Source organism: Xenopus laevis, chromosome 5L (assembly GCF_017654675.1).
Source record: "Xenopus laevis strain J_2021 chromosome 5L, Xenopus_laevis_v10.1, whole genome shotgun sequence".
Classification (NCBI taxonomy): Eukaryota; Metazoa; Chordata; class Amphibia; order Anura; family Pipidae; genus Xenopus; species Xenopus laevis.
Window position 1 is genome coordinate 1,226,776 of NC_054379.1, and position 16,819 is coordinate 1,243,594.

Genomic DNA, 16,819 nt, shown 5'->3' on the forward strand with positions numbered 1-16,819 from the left:
TATAAAACAATCCAACTGTAGCAGATGTTCAATAAATCTTGTTTTTCGTTAGTTATTTATATTCAGAAATGTATATTTGTTTCAAACCTGCAACCAACACCCTGACAGATTTGACCTCATTGGCTGATTCCAACATGAGCCAGCACATCACAACATATTGGCGCACAGCAGGGCTGGGTTTTTGCAGCAGGGAAACATGTTAGGTTGCAGTATCACACTGATCTACCATTTGGACTTCACAAATAAACTCCTAACCATCCAGTTTATCCCAGCAATCACGGATATGAGCCACGAATATGTCCTATTTCAGATAGAAGTCAAAGGGAACTGTACTGATCCTATTGGACCATTTAAAATCAATTCAGTCATTAAGAGTTTTTTTTTATTTATTTTTTCGCTAGGAGTTGTCAGAAAAGCCTGAACTTTCAGAGGATTTAGAGGTATTCGCATTTGTTAGCGCATCATTCAACATTATTTTCCGTTTCTAATTTTTTTCATTTGGATCTTTTGATAAATGTCACGACGTTCATGGATTTAGAATTTGTGAGTTTAGTAGTTTAGAAACCGTTGCGTGTCAACATACCTTCAGACGCACATTGACTTTAACGACGGAATCAAAACTGACGCGAGCGTCACAATTGACAATTTTGTGGGAAATTCGCTAAATTCGCCCATCACTACCCATGAGGCCCTAATTCATATACAGTTTTAATAAATATTAGTAAAACAAGTCAACTTCTAGAACTTTTTGGGGGCCTTAAAAATAATTTGCTGTGGGGCCCAGTAATATGTAGTTAAGCCACTGATTAGGGACATTTCTCCACCAAAAGGGCCATTTATGGGGATGCCCATTCTACCTCCCTACAGGCTGCTGCTCTATAAAACACCATTATGAGTTCACTATACAGCAAACCCTCTCAGATTGACTTTCTATATGTTTAACAGAGAGTGAAAAATTAAAGTAAGAGATGTAACAAAGTTGGGGTGGTATAGAAATTGTCTGGGTTTAATTCTTTAGGATTCCTCTGGATTGGTCAGAAGCACTGACCCTATAGGTACAAGATACAGTGAATTTGTATAGAGCGGATATTACCTGCAGCACTTCAGTGTTACACTACAAATGGGTGCAGAGCATTAAACATGTCCCATAGCTCCAACTGTGTGTTCTCTGTTTAATCTCCTGCCTCTCATATAATATATATATATATACTGTATATAGCAACTGCCAGTTTCCCTTACAGACATCAGGACAGACAGGCAGAATTGCAGCTCCCTTTGTTCTTTCTGTAGCATCTTGTAGATTTTTATAAATCGAATCTCAGAAATAAGCGCCATCAAAAGAAAATGCACCTTGTGTAGGAAGCTGCGTAATGCAATGGAACTGTGACCCACTTATTTAATCCTTTTTTCCCTTTGATCGAGTAAAATCCAGAGCAGCCACATATTCACATGTAAGTCCTGTTGTATTATGTGATGGAATTGCAAGGCCTGCACTGGTTGGTTTAAAATAAAGTTACAGCGCCATCTAGTGATGCGCAATATATTTTACACTAACGATGATTCCCTAATCTTCATCTTCATGTATTAGGGTAGGAGTACATGGACGTTTTCGGCGTGATCCGACGCGCTGCGTCAAAACGCCGGCAACATATCGCATGCAACGGAAATAAGGTAAGTGAATGCATTGTCGCAGCGTTGATCCAACATGACATGACTGTCGGATACAGGCACTTCACGCTGCATCTGACAGTTGTGTCGCATCAACGAATCAACGCTGCGACTTCATCCGTCATTTCTTTCTCTTACCTTATTTCTGTCACATGCGAATTGTCACCAGCGTTTTGTTGCAGCGCGTCGGAACGCTCCAAAAACGGCCGTGTAGTCCTAGCCTTGTGTGTGTAAATTATTCAGACAACCACTCAATAGTACGACAATAATGGTTCATTTTTAATTAGAAGTTGTTTCTTTTGGCATTGCTGTACAGGACATGCGTGTGCTCTAGATTTGTGCATCAAACACAGAATTATAAATTAACTTGGTCAAGGTCACAAGGAAAAGACAGAAATAAAACATATACAACCCCCAACACACACACACACTAACACACACACACACACACACACAGTATAGTGTTATACCCTCAGCCTTTTCTCCATATTTAAAGGGATGCCACACATTACAATTCCACTGAGTTGAGCAATGCTTTTATCTTGTTTTGTGCCTCTAGTAACTACACATAATATTACTATTACTTACTGTATCTAACAATGTCTTCTGGGGGATTTACAATAAGCGGCCAATGGAGTTGTTTGTGACGGAGTGTGAGCACACAAGGCAAGGCCCCACCTTGATCCATTGACAAACTCTTCACCAGGACATTTGGCCACTTGTTTGGGGGGATTTTAGTTCGACATAAATGTAATACTGTTGGTTGAAATTCAAGTCTAAGTTATGTTAATATTCACTTGTAAAGTTTTTAATAAAAAACACAACCCCTCCACTAGTCACCTTGGCTTGCTATTCACTCATATTCTCCCCTTGCAGCAACTTACATTGCCGGAACTAGGAGAAAACATTCAGAAGAGGCTCAGATCCCTCCCCCGTTGCACCCCAGACACATATCTCTTCTGCCTGCCCCTAGTCCCGGCACTACCATAGTGTATTGGGGTTACAGTACGGCTAAAATGCTACGAGCTTTACTGCATCTCTCAATAAACAGAGTTTATTTAGCCCACCAGCATGAAATGCGTACGGTTCTCTGTGAACCTGTTATCTGAACAATAAAATACTTTAAGCTTTTTATATTTCCTTCAGCACATTGGGGGTTTTTGTGAGTGGCAGTCTAATTTATGATTTTATGGTCTTCCACTCACCTTAGCTGGTTTTATGGCATGGCACAAAATGCGTAAGGCTATCCATGTAAATGTTTTTTGAACAATAAAATATTTTTTAAGGTTTGGAGTGCGGCACAAAATGCATAAGGCTCTAATCTAATCTAAAAAAGGTGGCAACCCTAGTCATGGCCCCTTGAGGCACGAAACGTCTACGTCTAAGTCTTTCTGTGGACATGTTATTTGAACAATGTGCAAGTTTCCCTGTCCCCTTAGCTGAAGGTTTGAGGTGTTTCTAGTAGAAGTAAATCTAAAAACAACTGGACTTGCTGAGTAATAATTGAAGACGTTTCACTACTCATCCGAGCAGCTTCTTCAGAGGAATTCCTCCAGTTGTCACCTCTCTGGATAGTTTCATTACACCATTGGATTAGTGGAAGAGTTTATATGTTGAGAACTTCCCGTACCAGACCGTTGAACTGAAGAAGCTGCTGATGAGAAGTGAAACATCTTCAATAACTACTCAGCAAGTCCAGTTGCTCTACATTTACTTCTACTAGATATACCGTGACCTGGATGAATGAAAATCTTCATAGATGTATGGGGTGCGGCACTTTGTGGCACAAAATGTGCAAGGCTCTCTGTGGACATGTTATTTGAACAATAAAATATTTTTTGCTTTTTTAGACTTTATTCTGCATTTTGGGAGTAATTGTGAGTGCCAAACCTATCAATACTTTCTATAGGGCACTGCTCCCCTTAGCTGAAGGTTCAGGGGGATGGCACCTTGCGGCATGAAAAGCATAAGGCTTCCCGTGGACATGTTATTTGAGCAATAAAATATTTTTGGCTTTTTCTACTTAGTACTTGCCAAGGCCGCCGGGAGCATGAAGGGACGCGGTGAAGAATCCAAGATGGTGGCGCCCAGTCGGCCCACGTGGGCGCTGGGACGCCAGCGCCGCAACGCCGACGCATGCGCAAACGCGCATGCACAAACACGCCGGCGCAAGCACGCCGGCGTAAGGACGCCAGTGACGTCACTATGGCGCCAAATTCAACTATAAAAGGGCGCCCAGGACGCCAGAAGGGCGCCCAAGAATAGGTTCTGCTACCCTGAACCTCGGTTATCCTGATTCCTGCTCCTGCCTTGGTTTTGACCCCTTGCCTGGACTCTTGTTATCTGATCCTGATCTGCCTGCCATTGAAATCTTGCCTGGACTTTGACCTTGTATATTGCTTAACCCTTTGGATACCACGACCTTGCACCCTCAAGAGGGCTTCCTCCTTGATCCTGACTACCTCCCTGGAGGGACCTCCCGGCTCCCTGACAGTACTACAGGTTGGGAGTTCCGACATGAGCCTGTGAAACTGTTGCTGTGAAATCCATAATAAAATGCTTTGGTTTGGACCTATTGGCATTGTTTTGGTGGAATACCCAGAGAAGGGCTTATAACATACCCAAACTGAATTGCACTCGCTGACACACAATATTCCTGACATTCCACTTGCTCCAGTTATTTCCATCTTTTTACAAAGCTCGGGTTCTTTTTTTGTTAATACATACGGGTGAAAAATGATGTTGTCGCTACTGAAATAGTCTCCCCGGCCACTGGTGCCCCAGATAACTTTGCTCTTTGGAGACACAAGTGTTGCCCTCATTCACAGTCTCACAGCACAAGATTATCTGACAAGTTAACTAGTTACTTGTGGATAAAGACTTGGAATTTAGCAAATGTAGGTCACTCTCCGGCACATCATTTATAATTCCCAGCAAAGTGCATTTAGTGTAATGAAAGATTTTCAAGTTCTGAAAATATAGAATTCTGGAGAACAAGAAGTCCCAAAGCACCTGTGCAGAATAAACTAAAATCTATTATTTATTATTATTATTATTATTATGAAGGCCAAGGTAATACATAGACCCAGACATTTTCCACTTTCCACCTTATGGAGAATAAAAGATGCTGGGACACTGTGTGTGATTGATGTGACCAGTTGTAATCCAGATATAATCCAGATATAATCCAGTTAGAATCCAGTTGTAATCCAGATATAATCCAGTTAGAATCCAATTATAATCCAGTTAAACCCTTTTCTCCAGCCCTTGCTGGGAATCAATAAAGGTGACCCTAATGTAGTGCGAGACCCTCAGCTACAATATCTGCTGAATTGTAACCAGCGGGGGAGGGGGGGGCAATGTGTTCTTATTTCCGAAGTGGTTCTCTCTACAAAGGGACATGAGGGGCAGGTAAGGAAGGAGGAGTGAGAGGTGAGGCTAGAAATATAGGCAAATATTTGAATAAATATTGAATTTGCCGTATTCGAGCCTCGTTCAGATTTCTCTGGGCGCCGGTCCAAACCGAATCTGAACCCTTAAAATCATGTGACTTTACTTCTTCTTCTGTGAATGAAACTCCAGAGCCAGGAAGAAACCAACTCACACATGGGGGGACACACACAGACTCAAAGCACTAGCCACTGTGCCACCACACCCTTTATGGCTACTGAGATTTACTAGAACAACTTCAGCAACTTTTCCTACAGTTTCTCTTCCCTCTCTCTCCCCTGCAGTGTTGCCGCCCAGACAATAATTTACTGGTCTAACTGGTAAAATACAAGTCAGGGCCAGTTTTTAGAAACTTACAAGCACCTTGCCAGAAAACTTCTAAGGACTAGTCCTCTGCCCACGGGCCACCTCCAATCGGCCTCCTGCCTCACATCCCCTCCCCCAGTTCTACTCACTCCCCCTCTAGCCTGACAGACTTCAATGTGGCCAAATGGCTCCGCCCACAATATCGTACTTCCCAACATTTAAAAATAGAATGAGGGGAAAATGTTTAGCCACACCCATTTTATGGCCACACACCCCTAAATATCATGTTCATTTTACAAAATTTGGCAAGTTTGACACATTTCTGGGCTTTTACATATATAATCTCAGTTCTCCCAAGAGACTTGTTTATTTTATCAGTTACAATTGTATCTCAGTGCAGGTGCTGAGTATTCTGAGCTCTCTGCCAAAAGCCTCTTTTTCAATTAACTTTCAGAAACTTTGTATCTTTTTCAGGTGTCAGTGCAGGAGATCAATTGTGACACAGGTGTCATACATTATACATTATAGATATAGTTATTTTTACATGTCTCTGTGGATTTAAAAAATATTAAGTTACAAAAACCCTGCTAATATCTTGAAAGTGTAAAAAAAACCATAATGCACTTTAAAAATTGCTCAGAAGGGCCCTCTGAGCAAAGTCTGTTTCATTTGATTATTACATTTCATAATAAATTATTATTCAATAAACATTTTAAAGTGCTGATTCAGCAGTTATGTAAGCTACCTGCTCATTGGTTGGTGAACGTAACTGGAGGATTCCTGCAGCGGGTTGGGTACCCACGGGTTACCCGCAAAAACATGCAGTACCCTGCGGGTTGCGGGTAGTCGTTCCGGGTGCGGGTATAGACGCGGGTCGGCGATTCTGCGGGTCGGCGGTCGGGCCACGGGTCTTCTCAATAGCGATTTTTGCTCCTTTTTTCTGATCACACCTACTTCCGATGATGTCACTTCCAGTTTACAATGACAGCACTTCCTGATTCTTGATGGTTAGCAGGTCGCGGTTCTGGGTTGCGCATAAGGTACTTGCGGGTTGGGTCAGGTAGCGGGTCCAAGTGGGTAAGAATGAGGGTTGCGGGTCTGGGTTGCGGATTGCAGGTACGGTACAGGTTCCAAAAAATGGACCAGCGCAGGACTCTACTGGAGCAAACTTTACACCTGTTACCTCATTACCCCAATAGAGTGCTAGCTCCCTGGATTATATTCAATTACCTCCTTCTTAACTTCCTCTTCATCTTCCAGAGTGAGTGCCGCCAGCTGCCTCGATCTCTGCTCCATTAAATTCACATATCGGATGGGATTTGATAAGGCTTCAATTACATCTACAAAAAGATAATCTGTTATGGGAATCCATTCCAAGCTCACATAACATATATATATATATATATATATATTTATATAGTGAATAAAGTAAAATATAAGGATATTATAAGTCAAAGAGGAGTTTCATGACCATATAAAAGTACGAGGCCGAAGGAGTGTTTTTATACAGGTCATGGAACTCCGAGGTGACTTCTAATATCCTCATATTTTTCAACTGGGGGTACTTTATTTATTATAATACACAAGTTTCAGTGAGTCATGTGACAGAAATGACATCACTAAGCTCCGATTATAACTGATGACATCGCTAAGAGATAAGAGAGCATATAAGGGCAATTACAAAAAACAATGAAACGTCCCCTATAGGAAAACATTTTGCATTATGCTCCCTGAATGGTGTCGAAGAATTAAAGGAATTGTAGATACTATATATAGAAGTCGATATTTGCAGAAGGAGAAGTTATCCTTTAAATCTCCCTTTTTTTCTATGGGATGTGCTTGATCCTCTATACACAAACAATTTAGGAACAATAGGGGTCTGTTCAGTCTTTTGAGATAGATAATACTGTATGTGCATTGGGATTTTATTCACATTTAATAAATTATAAACCTTTTAAGATGTATTTTTATGGAAAGCCCAGTAATACTGTGTATAAAAGTCAGGGAGTTGTCAAGGGAGTTGTTCCCGAAATGCGTTGGGTGATATCCATGTGCAGTTTGTTACAATAGATTTTTTAGCCAGTGCTGTCCATTTGCTCTTTTTTGATGTAATATTATAAGTTACCGAGGAGTTTCATGACTCTGGAAAGTCCAGTGTTTTTATACAGGTCATGGAACTCAAGGTAACATCTAATCTCCTCATATTTTGCAACTGGGGTTACTTTATTTATTATAATACACAAGTTTCAGTGAGTCATGTGACATCACTAAGCTCTGATTATAACTGATGACATCACTAAGCACTGTTTATAAGGATAAAATTTACAGACTATTCATGGTTCTTGTATATTTATATACAGAGTGAGAGAGAGAGCCACGAATACCCCATAAATTATACCCTTGCTTAGTGATGAGGTTATGAGTCTTTAGTGATGTCATATGTGTCACATGACTCTCTTGCGTATTATAATGAATAATGTATCTCCTATTGGACATTATTAACTCCCACAAGCTGTATAAAAGCTTTGCCTTAGGCCTCATGCCTGTAAATGTCCATGGGACACCTCTGTGACTTATAATATCCTTATATTTCACAACAGGGGGCACATTATTCCCTAGTTTGATCAGATAACCTTACAGCAGGCATGCCATTTGCCCCTGTATCAGTTCCGTAGATAACCTTCTGGGTAGCAAGTGATTAAACTATAAAACACAATATAAAGCAGATAACAAAACTGTTTCCATATAAAGTGATAATTCAGTGTATGTGTAATGTAAACAAGTAGAGTATTAATGGTTAGTGCTGCTCACAAGAGACTGGGCACGTGGCTGTGGCACACACGGGTATTGGGCAAATATATGGGGCACTAGAGTAACAGGCACAATATAGAGGCACCTGATTGTGGGACATGAAGCCATACAATGAAACAATAGAAATACCTGCAAATGTATCAGGAACATAATCCTTCACTTCTATATACACAAAGATCGCTGGCAGTGTCAGTGGAACATTCTTCTCATTTCTCAGGCAAATGTAGTGGAAACCTAGAAAAGTCACCCGGATACCGTTGAGCAACAGATACAATAGTGATATTGTACATCTCCTTCAATATGTCACTTCATACAATTATACAGAACAATGGATAGACGGATAGATAAATGATGGATGGATAGATAGATAGATAGATGGATGGATAGATAGATAGATAGATAATAAATAGATAGACAGATAGATAGATAGATGATAGATAGAGAGAGAGAGAGAGAGAGAGAGAGAGAGAGAGAGAGAGAGAGAGAGAGAGAGAGAGAGAGAGAGAGAGAGAGAGATAGATAGATAGATAGATAGATAGATAGATAGATAATAAATAGATAATAGATAGATAAATAGATGATAGATAGATAGATAATAGATAGATAGATAGATAATAGATAATAGATAGATAAATAGATAGATAGATAGATAGATAGATAGATAGATAGATAGATAGAGAGATAGATATAGATAGATGTGTAGACGATGGATAGATGGACAGTGAATTGATGGATACATAGATGATAGATAGAAAATGGATAGATAGACAGACGTACAGATGGATTGATGTCTGTCTGTCTATCTATCCATTGTCTATCTATCATCTATGTATCCATCAATTCACTGTCACCTTTGTTTCATCTACAGATAAAAATGATGGTGTAACAAGAGTTTACATATGAATTGACAAGTGAAAGAGACTACCTGGCCGGAGGGCTGGCACCGGTAACAGCCTATGGCCTATGAATTTGCCCCCTTCTTCATACGCAGCTATTCGGAGACACGCCAGAGAGGGTAACACCACCTGCACAAAGACAGCAAAAAGAACAATATTTAATAATCAGATGTTTAGTAAGAGGAGAACATTCTCTGCAACTTGCTGATTGGTTGAAATGGTTTACCAGAACCCTAAGTTGCACAAACACACACACATATCTCTCTATATAATTCTCTAAAGGTCAAGCAGATGTCTGCCCATTGGGGCTCAGTTATGAACACTTGGCAAATTGACAAAATGTACAATAATAACAAGTCACCAGCAGATGGCAATGGAAGACCATGTCAATATATTCTCCATAAATTCTTCCACTGCAACAGAACCCAGTTAAACCAATAACAAGCACAATAGAATTAGTAGTAGGGCTGCTATGGCAAGCACACAGGCTCAAGCCTAATGGCAAAGTCTGGAGAAGATGAACATAGAAACCCCTGGGAAGTAAATATGGGCTCACCCTGTTCAGCTGGTGCAGGGGCCCCAAGAGCCTCTCCCACAAATCATTTGATTATATACATTTCAACATATGTACAATCCTACATAAAGGGTTTAATGTTATGGTGAATAGTGAGGATGGGGGGACTGGTAGTTCTATGGTAACAAGGAGGGGCTGTTGCAGACCCAACTTTTCATAGGTGATGCTGTTGTTTCAAATTAATTAGATTAGAAATGTAAAAACTGCTAATATATTGAAACACGGTAAAAAAAGAATGAACATTACAAAAGTGCTGAGAAGAGCAGTGTTACATTCATTGTCGCATTGGACATTATTGACCCACCAGGTTACAAACCCCATGGGGCCCTTTGCACGAATGGCGGTGCACAGAAACTAAAACTAGCAAAGTTTTTTTGGGGGGGCCCGCAAATTGGGGTCTGGGCCTTTGGGGTCCCCTTCGGGTTTTTTCCCGGTGTCCTGCCGGCCCAGTCCGACCCTGGTTACATTAATTTATATTCCCGTTTCTAGTGAGCAAGAAGAATAACCCAAACTGAAGGTTAAAGAGGAGCTATTGGGAAAATGATAATTTAATATTAGCTTCAGCATACTGTAATAAGAAACTTTCTAAATACGTTCAATTAAATATTCTGCATTGTTTCTGAAATAATCAAGTTTATCTTCACTATTCCTCTCTCAGGATCTGTTTCTCTTCATTCTCTCTTCATGCAGCAGTTGGGTGTCAGATATTCACTGACAGTTACATCCAATATATCTTATAGGGGGGCTCCTTTCCTAACAGATGAATTAGAGTTCACTCAAATAACTGATTCCAGTACAAACAAAATGTAACAAAATAACTGCCTTTTTTCTGTTGGGTGTCAGATATTCATTGACAGTTAGATCCAATATATCTTATCTCCTCGAAGCCAAATGTAAAGGGTTTCCCACAGAGCTTATAAAGGAAATCCCTGCTGCAGCAGCCAGAGAGAATCAGATCTGTGGAGAGTGACAGTGCTTCTTAAAAGTAGTTTCCAGGAAGAAGAAGAAGAAGGAAAGGCTGTGTTTTGTTCTGCTGGAGAAAGTATTTGAGCATCAGGGAGAGCCAGTTTCTATCGCCTGCCTGTGGATACTTTGGCCTCTGTTTGTTTCCCCAGGGTGAGGACAGGTCTTGCTCGTGTACCTGCCACATGGGAGCGGCTACTAATTTCAATGGGAAAGGTACCTTGGGGCAGGTAGCGCTACCTGGGGACATATGAGCTCTTGGGAAAGGGACATTGAACTGACCGGATTTATTCTACATTTATCCACCCAGTGTGGGACTGTGGCATTGTGAGACTGTGCCAGGGTTTACATTTACAGTTATAAAATACGGTTTATATTTGTTTTCTTGCAAATTGTGTGTGTTTTATTTTTTTAAGTGGAAATTCCCTGAGGTGTGCTCCTCAGTGTTCCCTAGGTGGAGGCACAGTGCTGTAAATCCCAGTTCCCAGTACTTTTCATACGCAAAAGGGACTCAGGGCCCTGGATTGCCACATGTGAATTGCTATTTAAAGAGACAGTAACCAAATTAAAGTTATATATATAAATAAAAGGGTCACCTTTTTAAACACTATAGGTTCTTCTTCCCACACAGGGTTTACGGCATTTCCCTGAGACGTCTTTGTCTTAAAGGCTTTCCTCTTGGTATCAACAGGCAGGCCGAACATATCCACCTCCACGTATGTGCCCACCTTTTTATCTGAAAGGAATTGCCCCGAAATGATCTGCAAACAGGAAATAATGTTTTCATTAATATGGGAGGAGCCTTAAAGGGGAAGTTTACTGTCACATTTAAATTAGTATTTGTTGATAGATTTATAACTGTTTACTCTGTCTTTATTTTTTATAGTTTTTCTATTAGAATATCAATACAGTTTGTTGCCAGGGCACCTGAATCCTGCAGCAACAAGACTATTCTATTTATTTTAACTGCATATCTTTTCTTTTGCAACCCTACCCTTATTTATTGTCATTCTTACTTTCAAACTGCTGCCTTGTTACTATGGAAAGTATCCCCTAGCAACCTCCTAGCAATGTAAACCCAATGAGTGTATAGAAAAGATTTACCTTGACGGAGACGGTATTTGCGACAATTCCATCAACGGTGGTTTCGGTGAATGGGTCAAATTGTTTATCAGGTCTTCTCATAAACTCAGGTTTAAGCCTGAAGCCACATTTGCCATTGTATTCGTACATTCCCATATTCAGCTGCATAGAGAGATCTGTAATGATGACACATTAACTGTGGAATTCTGGGGGAAAATGGGGGGAAATTGGATGTAATCCCGCTGTAGTCCAGGTGCTGGGGAATAGGTCTGGGGGGGCCACTTTATACCATCAGGGGCACTCATTCAAATGGATAAGGGGGGTTTCCTTGTCCTTTAAATCATTCTCACTACACTAGTCTACTGATAGGGACTAGGGCAATACGTAATGTCTTCTGATTACTGGACACACCTATAGGGGAGTCTGATTTTGTTACCATATGACAAGTTTTGGGAATTCAGGAAATTGTAACCTTGGCTGAATAGTGACATCATGGAAGTCTTGCCCCCGTGTCTCATGGGATGGGGAATTTAGTCATTATGTGCCCGAGTCCAGCTGATTTGTCCTTTATATATTTCTTTATTCTGAGAGAACCTCTATGACACTAGTCCATGTGCAGCCCTCAGATTTAGGGCAATGTATTACTCTCATACCCTTTCCTACATTTGTCACATGTCATTATAAATCCAATCATTTCTGTAATTGTTTAGGAAAAAGGACAAGAAACATGAAATCATAGACATTTCTTGATTCCTCCCTTTATTCTCTTCGTTTAATAAGGAAAACTGTAAAATGCATCTTTTTCTTTGCAATTCTTCATGCCTCCAATTCCCCTCTTGTAATTTAGACCATGCCAGGCCACACGGTATTTGCAGATTTCATTTGATATTCAAATTCAGTTGACAATATATATTTATACAGTGACAAACGTGTAATGTAATGTGTCTTTCAAGACAAGGAGCCTTTGTTTGATGATTATAATAAATTCTGCTAATTTTCATTCCTTGAGGCTCTGAAATTCTCTAAGACGGAGGTTGGGATTGTCTTTCTCTCTCTCTGCAGACAGCCACAACCTACACTTTCTGGGAATGGGGCCCAGCGCATAGGAAACCCCACTTGCTATGGGTTACTAGACCTGGCTCAACATTTGCCAATTGTATTACTTTACCCCCTTGGATAAAAAAATCAAGCCTGGGAATCCTATCAGCCCTAACTGCCAACTGCGATGTCAGGCAGCTTTTGTTGAATGGCATGTATCTAGCGTTACTTGCTAAGTGTCAACTGCCTACTCTTTCATTGTTTGACTTGGATATTCTGAATTTAGCTACGGTACTATTTTCTTCATAACTTTGATACTAAATGTGTGTGATAAATATAAAGTATATTTTCCAAGGGCTACGTCAAGTCACATCATGGACTCAAAGGGGAAAGACTTTGGTATAGTAAAAGTAATGCAGGTCCAGTAACCATAATTAGTGGGCCCCGGGCATATGCTCATTTACCAAATATTTCCATTACATTGTGAAACCACGGCACAGAATAGGGCTCCCTCCACTGAGACCCACCAGTGCCCTTGTCTAAATAATGATGATCTGTCCACCATGAATACACGTCTGCTGAATGTTGGCAGCTGTGCATTCATAGGACATGCATTCAATTACTCACAATAATCACCCCATGTGCCTTGGGCCTTGAAGATACCAGTGCAGGAATCACCCAATAGCAATAAGACTCTTACCTATTGTTTGGAAGTTGAGTGCTACCAGCTGGCATCCGGCATTCCAAAAGACTTGAGGCATATAGTTTGATGAATCCACACGTGTTCCTTTTGGATAAATTCTGCTCAGCTGCATTTTATTATATCTGTGAGTATTGCTTTAAGAAAAATACACTTTGAAAGACATAAATGGAAACTATTGTAACCCTTGCAATAAGGAAATGTAGACAAATGAATTGCTCAGAATGCGCTTCACTAAATGTTTTACTAGTTTTCAAGATATAAACAGTTTTACAGTGCCTCCTGCCTTTTAATTCTGACAAGCACAGTCCTAGAAAATGAATTCAGTCATCAGTCTCTGGGCAGATCTAAAGAAAGCAACATCATAAGACTTTCTGCTGCTCACTAATCTGATTTTCTCCCAATTGTGGCGGGTCAGCGCAATCAAACAGTAACATCATATTAGTAGTGTAACAGCAGATAAGATCTGTGGGACACAATGCTTATAATATTATATAAAATAAGATGCTTGTTGCAAATAAACAGTTTATGTAGATGCTGGATGAGCAAATCTGAAGACCTTCTGACATCTGATGAAGGTCCATTTAATACCATTGAATAAACCAGTGTTTGTTAAAATGTGAGGCCAGCCTTATCTATGAACCTATTACAGATCTGGTAAGTGCACACTTTGCTCCACTTGAGATCATTACAAATAGAAAGTGTTGGGAGATACATTCACGTTCCTGCTCCACCTTTCTCTATAAAGACTATGTAGATACCTGAAGGCATTTCTAATCCCAGTTGTAATTGTGATTTTACGAAGTATGAAGTAGGGTCCATGGGTAAAAAGTCTGAGAATCCCTGGAATATAGAACATATAGAATATATATTGCCCTCCATACGCTCTCAAGGGAAAGGATACTCCACAAATTCTACTGGAGACTTAGTCAGCTGCTCGAGCCCTTTGGTTTCCACAAATGAAGACATTTCAAAGCTCTTGTTTCGCTCTAGAAAAGATCACGATCATAAGAAATCATCATTGTGTAGACATGGGGGCGAATGTAGAAGAGATGCAAAGTGTAATCCAGGTCTAGCAACCAATCAGTAGTCTATTGCTTGAAAGCAAACATCTGATTGGTCACTGCAGGGTATTAGTCTTGGAATTAACTTGCACTTATTGTACCCAGACACACATACATTTATTCTTTATCTGCTGATCTGCAGGATCTTTTAAATACAAGGGCCAATGTATCAATTTGAACCAGACCATTTTGGTCAGATGCAACTCCCCCGGCAACCTGCATTCACTGGTTGGTTACTACGTTAAATAGGACCCTAGCTGCCAGATACCCAAACTGGAGAGCTCCTAAACAAAAACCTACATAATAAAAAAATGAAGACCAAATGCAATTTGTCTCAGGACAGCACTCTCTACATCATATTAAAAATTAATTTAAAGATGTTCATCTGCTCAGCATGAAGAGTCCTGACTTTATTCAATGCATGACTAGGACTAGATCTCTGGCACCACTAGTATTATATAGTGAATAAAGTACCCCCTCTTGTAAATTCTAAGGATATTATAAGTTACCGAAGAAGTTTCATGACCAAATAAAAACACAAGGCCGTGTTGGAACTCCGAGGTAACTTTTAATATCCTCATATTTTGCAACAAGGGATACTTTATTTATTATAATACACAAGTTTCAATGAGTCATGTGACTGAAATGACATCACTAGTCACCATTTATAAGGATATAATTTACAAAATATTCATGGCTTTTGTGTATTATATGAGAGTATTATATGATGAGGGCGGGCTTCCCGAAAAGCATTAAACACCTTTCTGGGGGCACTTTAACCATTATACAGGAGTTGAGCTGATCTAATAAGCTGCCGGCAGAGACCCTCATAGAGTCAATCTCTGGAGCTGCTCCTGGATTCCTGTGTTACTTCCACATGCATTATATACACTTCTATAAACACTGATGCAGTAAAAATGATATACAGCCGTCCCAGCTCCCAGATATTATTCATTCATAATGCACTTTATGCCTATAAATGATATAGAAGGGCATTGATCTATATGGGGCTTATTGTCACGTCCATATATAAATGGAATTCTGGTTCATTATCTCCCTGTTGAGTATCTACATGTTTGCCCTGTATTTGGTCTGTTTCATGGACTCACTTTTAGACGACTCAAATGACTCAAACTTGACCGGTTGGATATAGTTGACCAGATTGGACATTTCCTCCGTGGCACTGGCTTCTTTACCTGCTGTGCCCTGAAATAACATGGAAGCTCTGTGTTATAAATATATATCATTTTACAGTGGTGACTTATATACCCACAGTTACACGGCTGCCTGGCCTGTTTATTGGAACATACATGTAATGTGATGAAATGGCAATGAGTGGCACACGTGTAGCACCAACAGTCACGCCAAGGGGGCTGGGTTATTATTTCAGTACAAAGTTATAGAATATACAGACAAAACACATCATTGCATTAATTACAATGATTGGGATGAAAGAAAAAGCAAATGTATTACAGTATTATTCATAGGAAATAACAGACAGGGAGTGAACAAAAACGCCAACAAAATAAAATAAAACTCGGATCCCTATTAGTACTGAGTGGGCAATAACATTTGTAAGGCAAGGGTCACACATAGTAGCAGATTTAGGAAGTTTCCAATTCAAGTTTTTATGGGGTTTCTGGGGATTTTTGCAAGTAAACCTCACAAACTTGAATAAGAGTTTCAGAAACTTGAATGTTCAATATTTAGAAAGCACAAAAAAACGTGAAAAGCACAAATGTAAACAATTGGCATCTAACAGCTCAGCAACTTCAAGAAGTCAATGGCAATTGTCGTTGGCAAAATTCAAGCAATTTCTTCTATTTTTTTTTATAAAGCTGGTTATTAAAAAATGCTGCATTTTGCTGCCTTTGAGTTTATCTTCTAAGATTTTCAAATATGTCCACAGTTATGCCCAGCAGAGAAAGACCCAGCTGCTCCGCCTGCTCTGCTGTGTTTGTACTTACCCATTAGTATTCATGCAATGCAGATTTTGGGATCAGAATCAAATTTGTGAAACTGAGAAAATTCGTCTATGGGCAACAACTTTTTTTTTTGATGCGAGACAAATTGTGCGGCAAATTTTTGATGCAAACCAAATTTTTTCACCCAGAGTCTATGGGTGTCATTTTCGCAGCAAAACTTGGTGAAAAAGTTCGCTCATCATTAAAACCCTTAAATTGGTGTTTTTGTGCCAAAAATTCACCCTGTGCAATGTGTGAGCTCTTAAGGGCCAAAGCATTGCCAGTGAACACACCTGTACACA

At 40.0% G+C, this 16,819-nt stretch overlaps 1 protein-coding gene across 1 annotated transcript in view; it reads right to left on the reverse strand.

Annotated features, from left to right (window-relative positions):
• LOC108716400 (1-phosphatidylinositol 4,5-bisphosphate phosphodiesterase beta-1) overlaps positions 1–16,819 on the reverse strand; it is a 296,085-nt gene that overhangs the window by 39,543 nt on the left and 239,723 nt on the right. Inside the window, exons 16-23 of the mRNA XM_041562430.1 lie at positions 15,663–15,759; positions 14,394–14,478; positions 13,490–13,614; positions 11,773–11,927; positions 11,265–11,429; positions 9,161–9,260; positions 8,365–8,469; positions 6,655–6,764 (exon numbers count right to left, since the gene is read on the reverse strand). Coding sequence (XP_041418364.1) covers positions 6,655–6,764; positions 8,365–8,469; positions 9,161–9,260; positions 11,265–11,429; positions 11,773–11,927; positions 13,490–13,614; positions 14,394–14,478; positions 15,663–15,759 — 942 coding nt within the window. The remainder of the gene's footprint in view (positions 1–6,654; positions 6,765–8,364; positions 8,470–9,160; positions 9,261–11,264; positions 11,430–11,772; positions 11,928–13,489; positions 13,615–14,393; positions 14,479–15,662; positions 15,760–16,819) is intronic.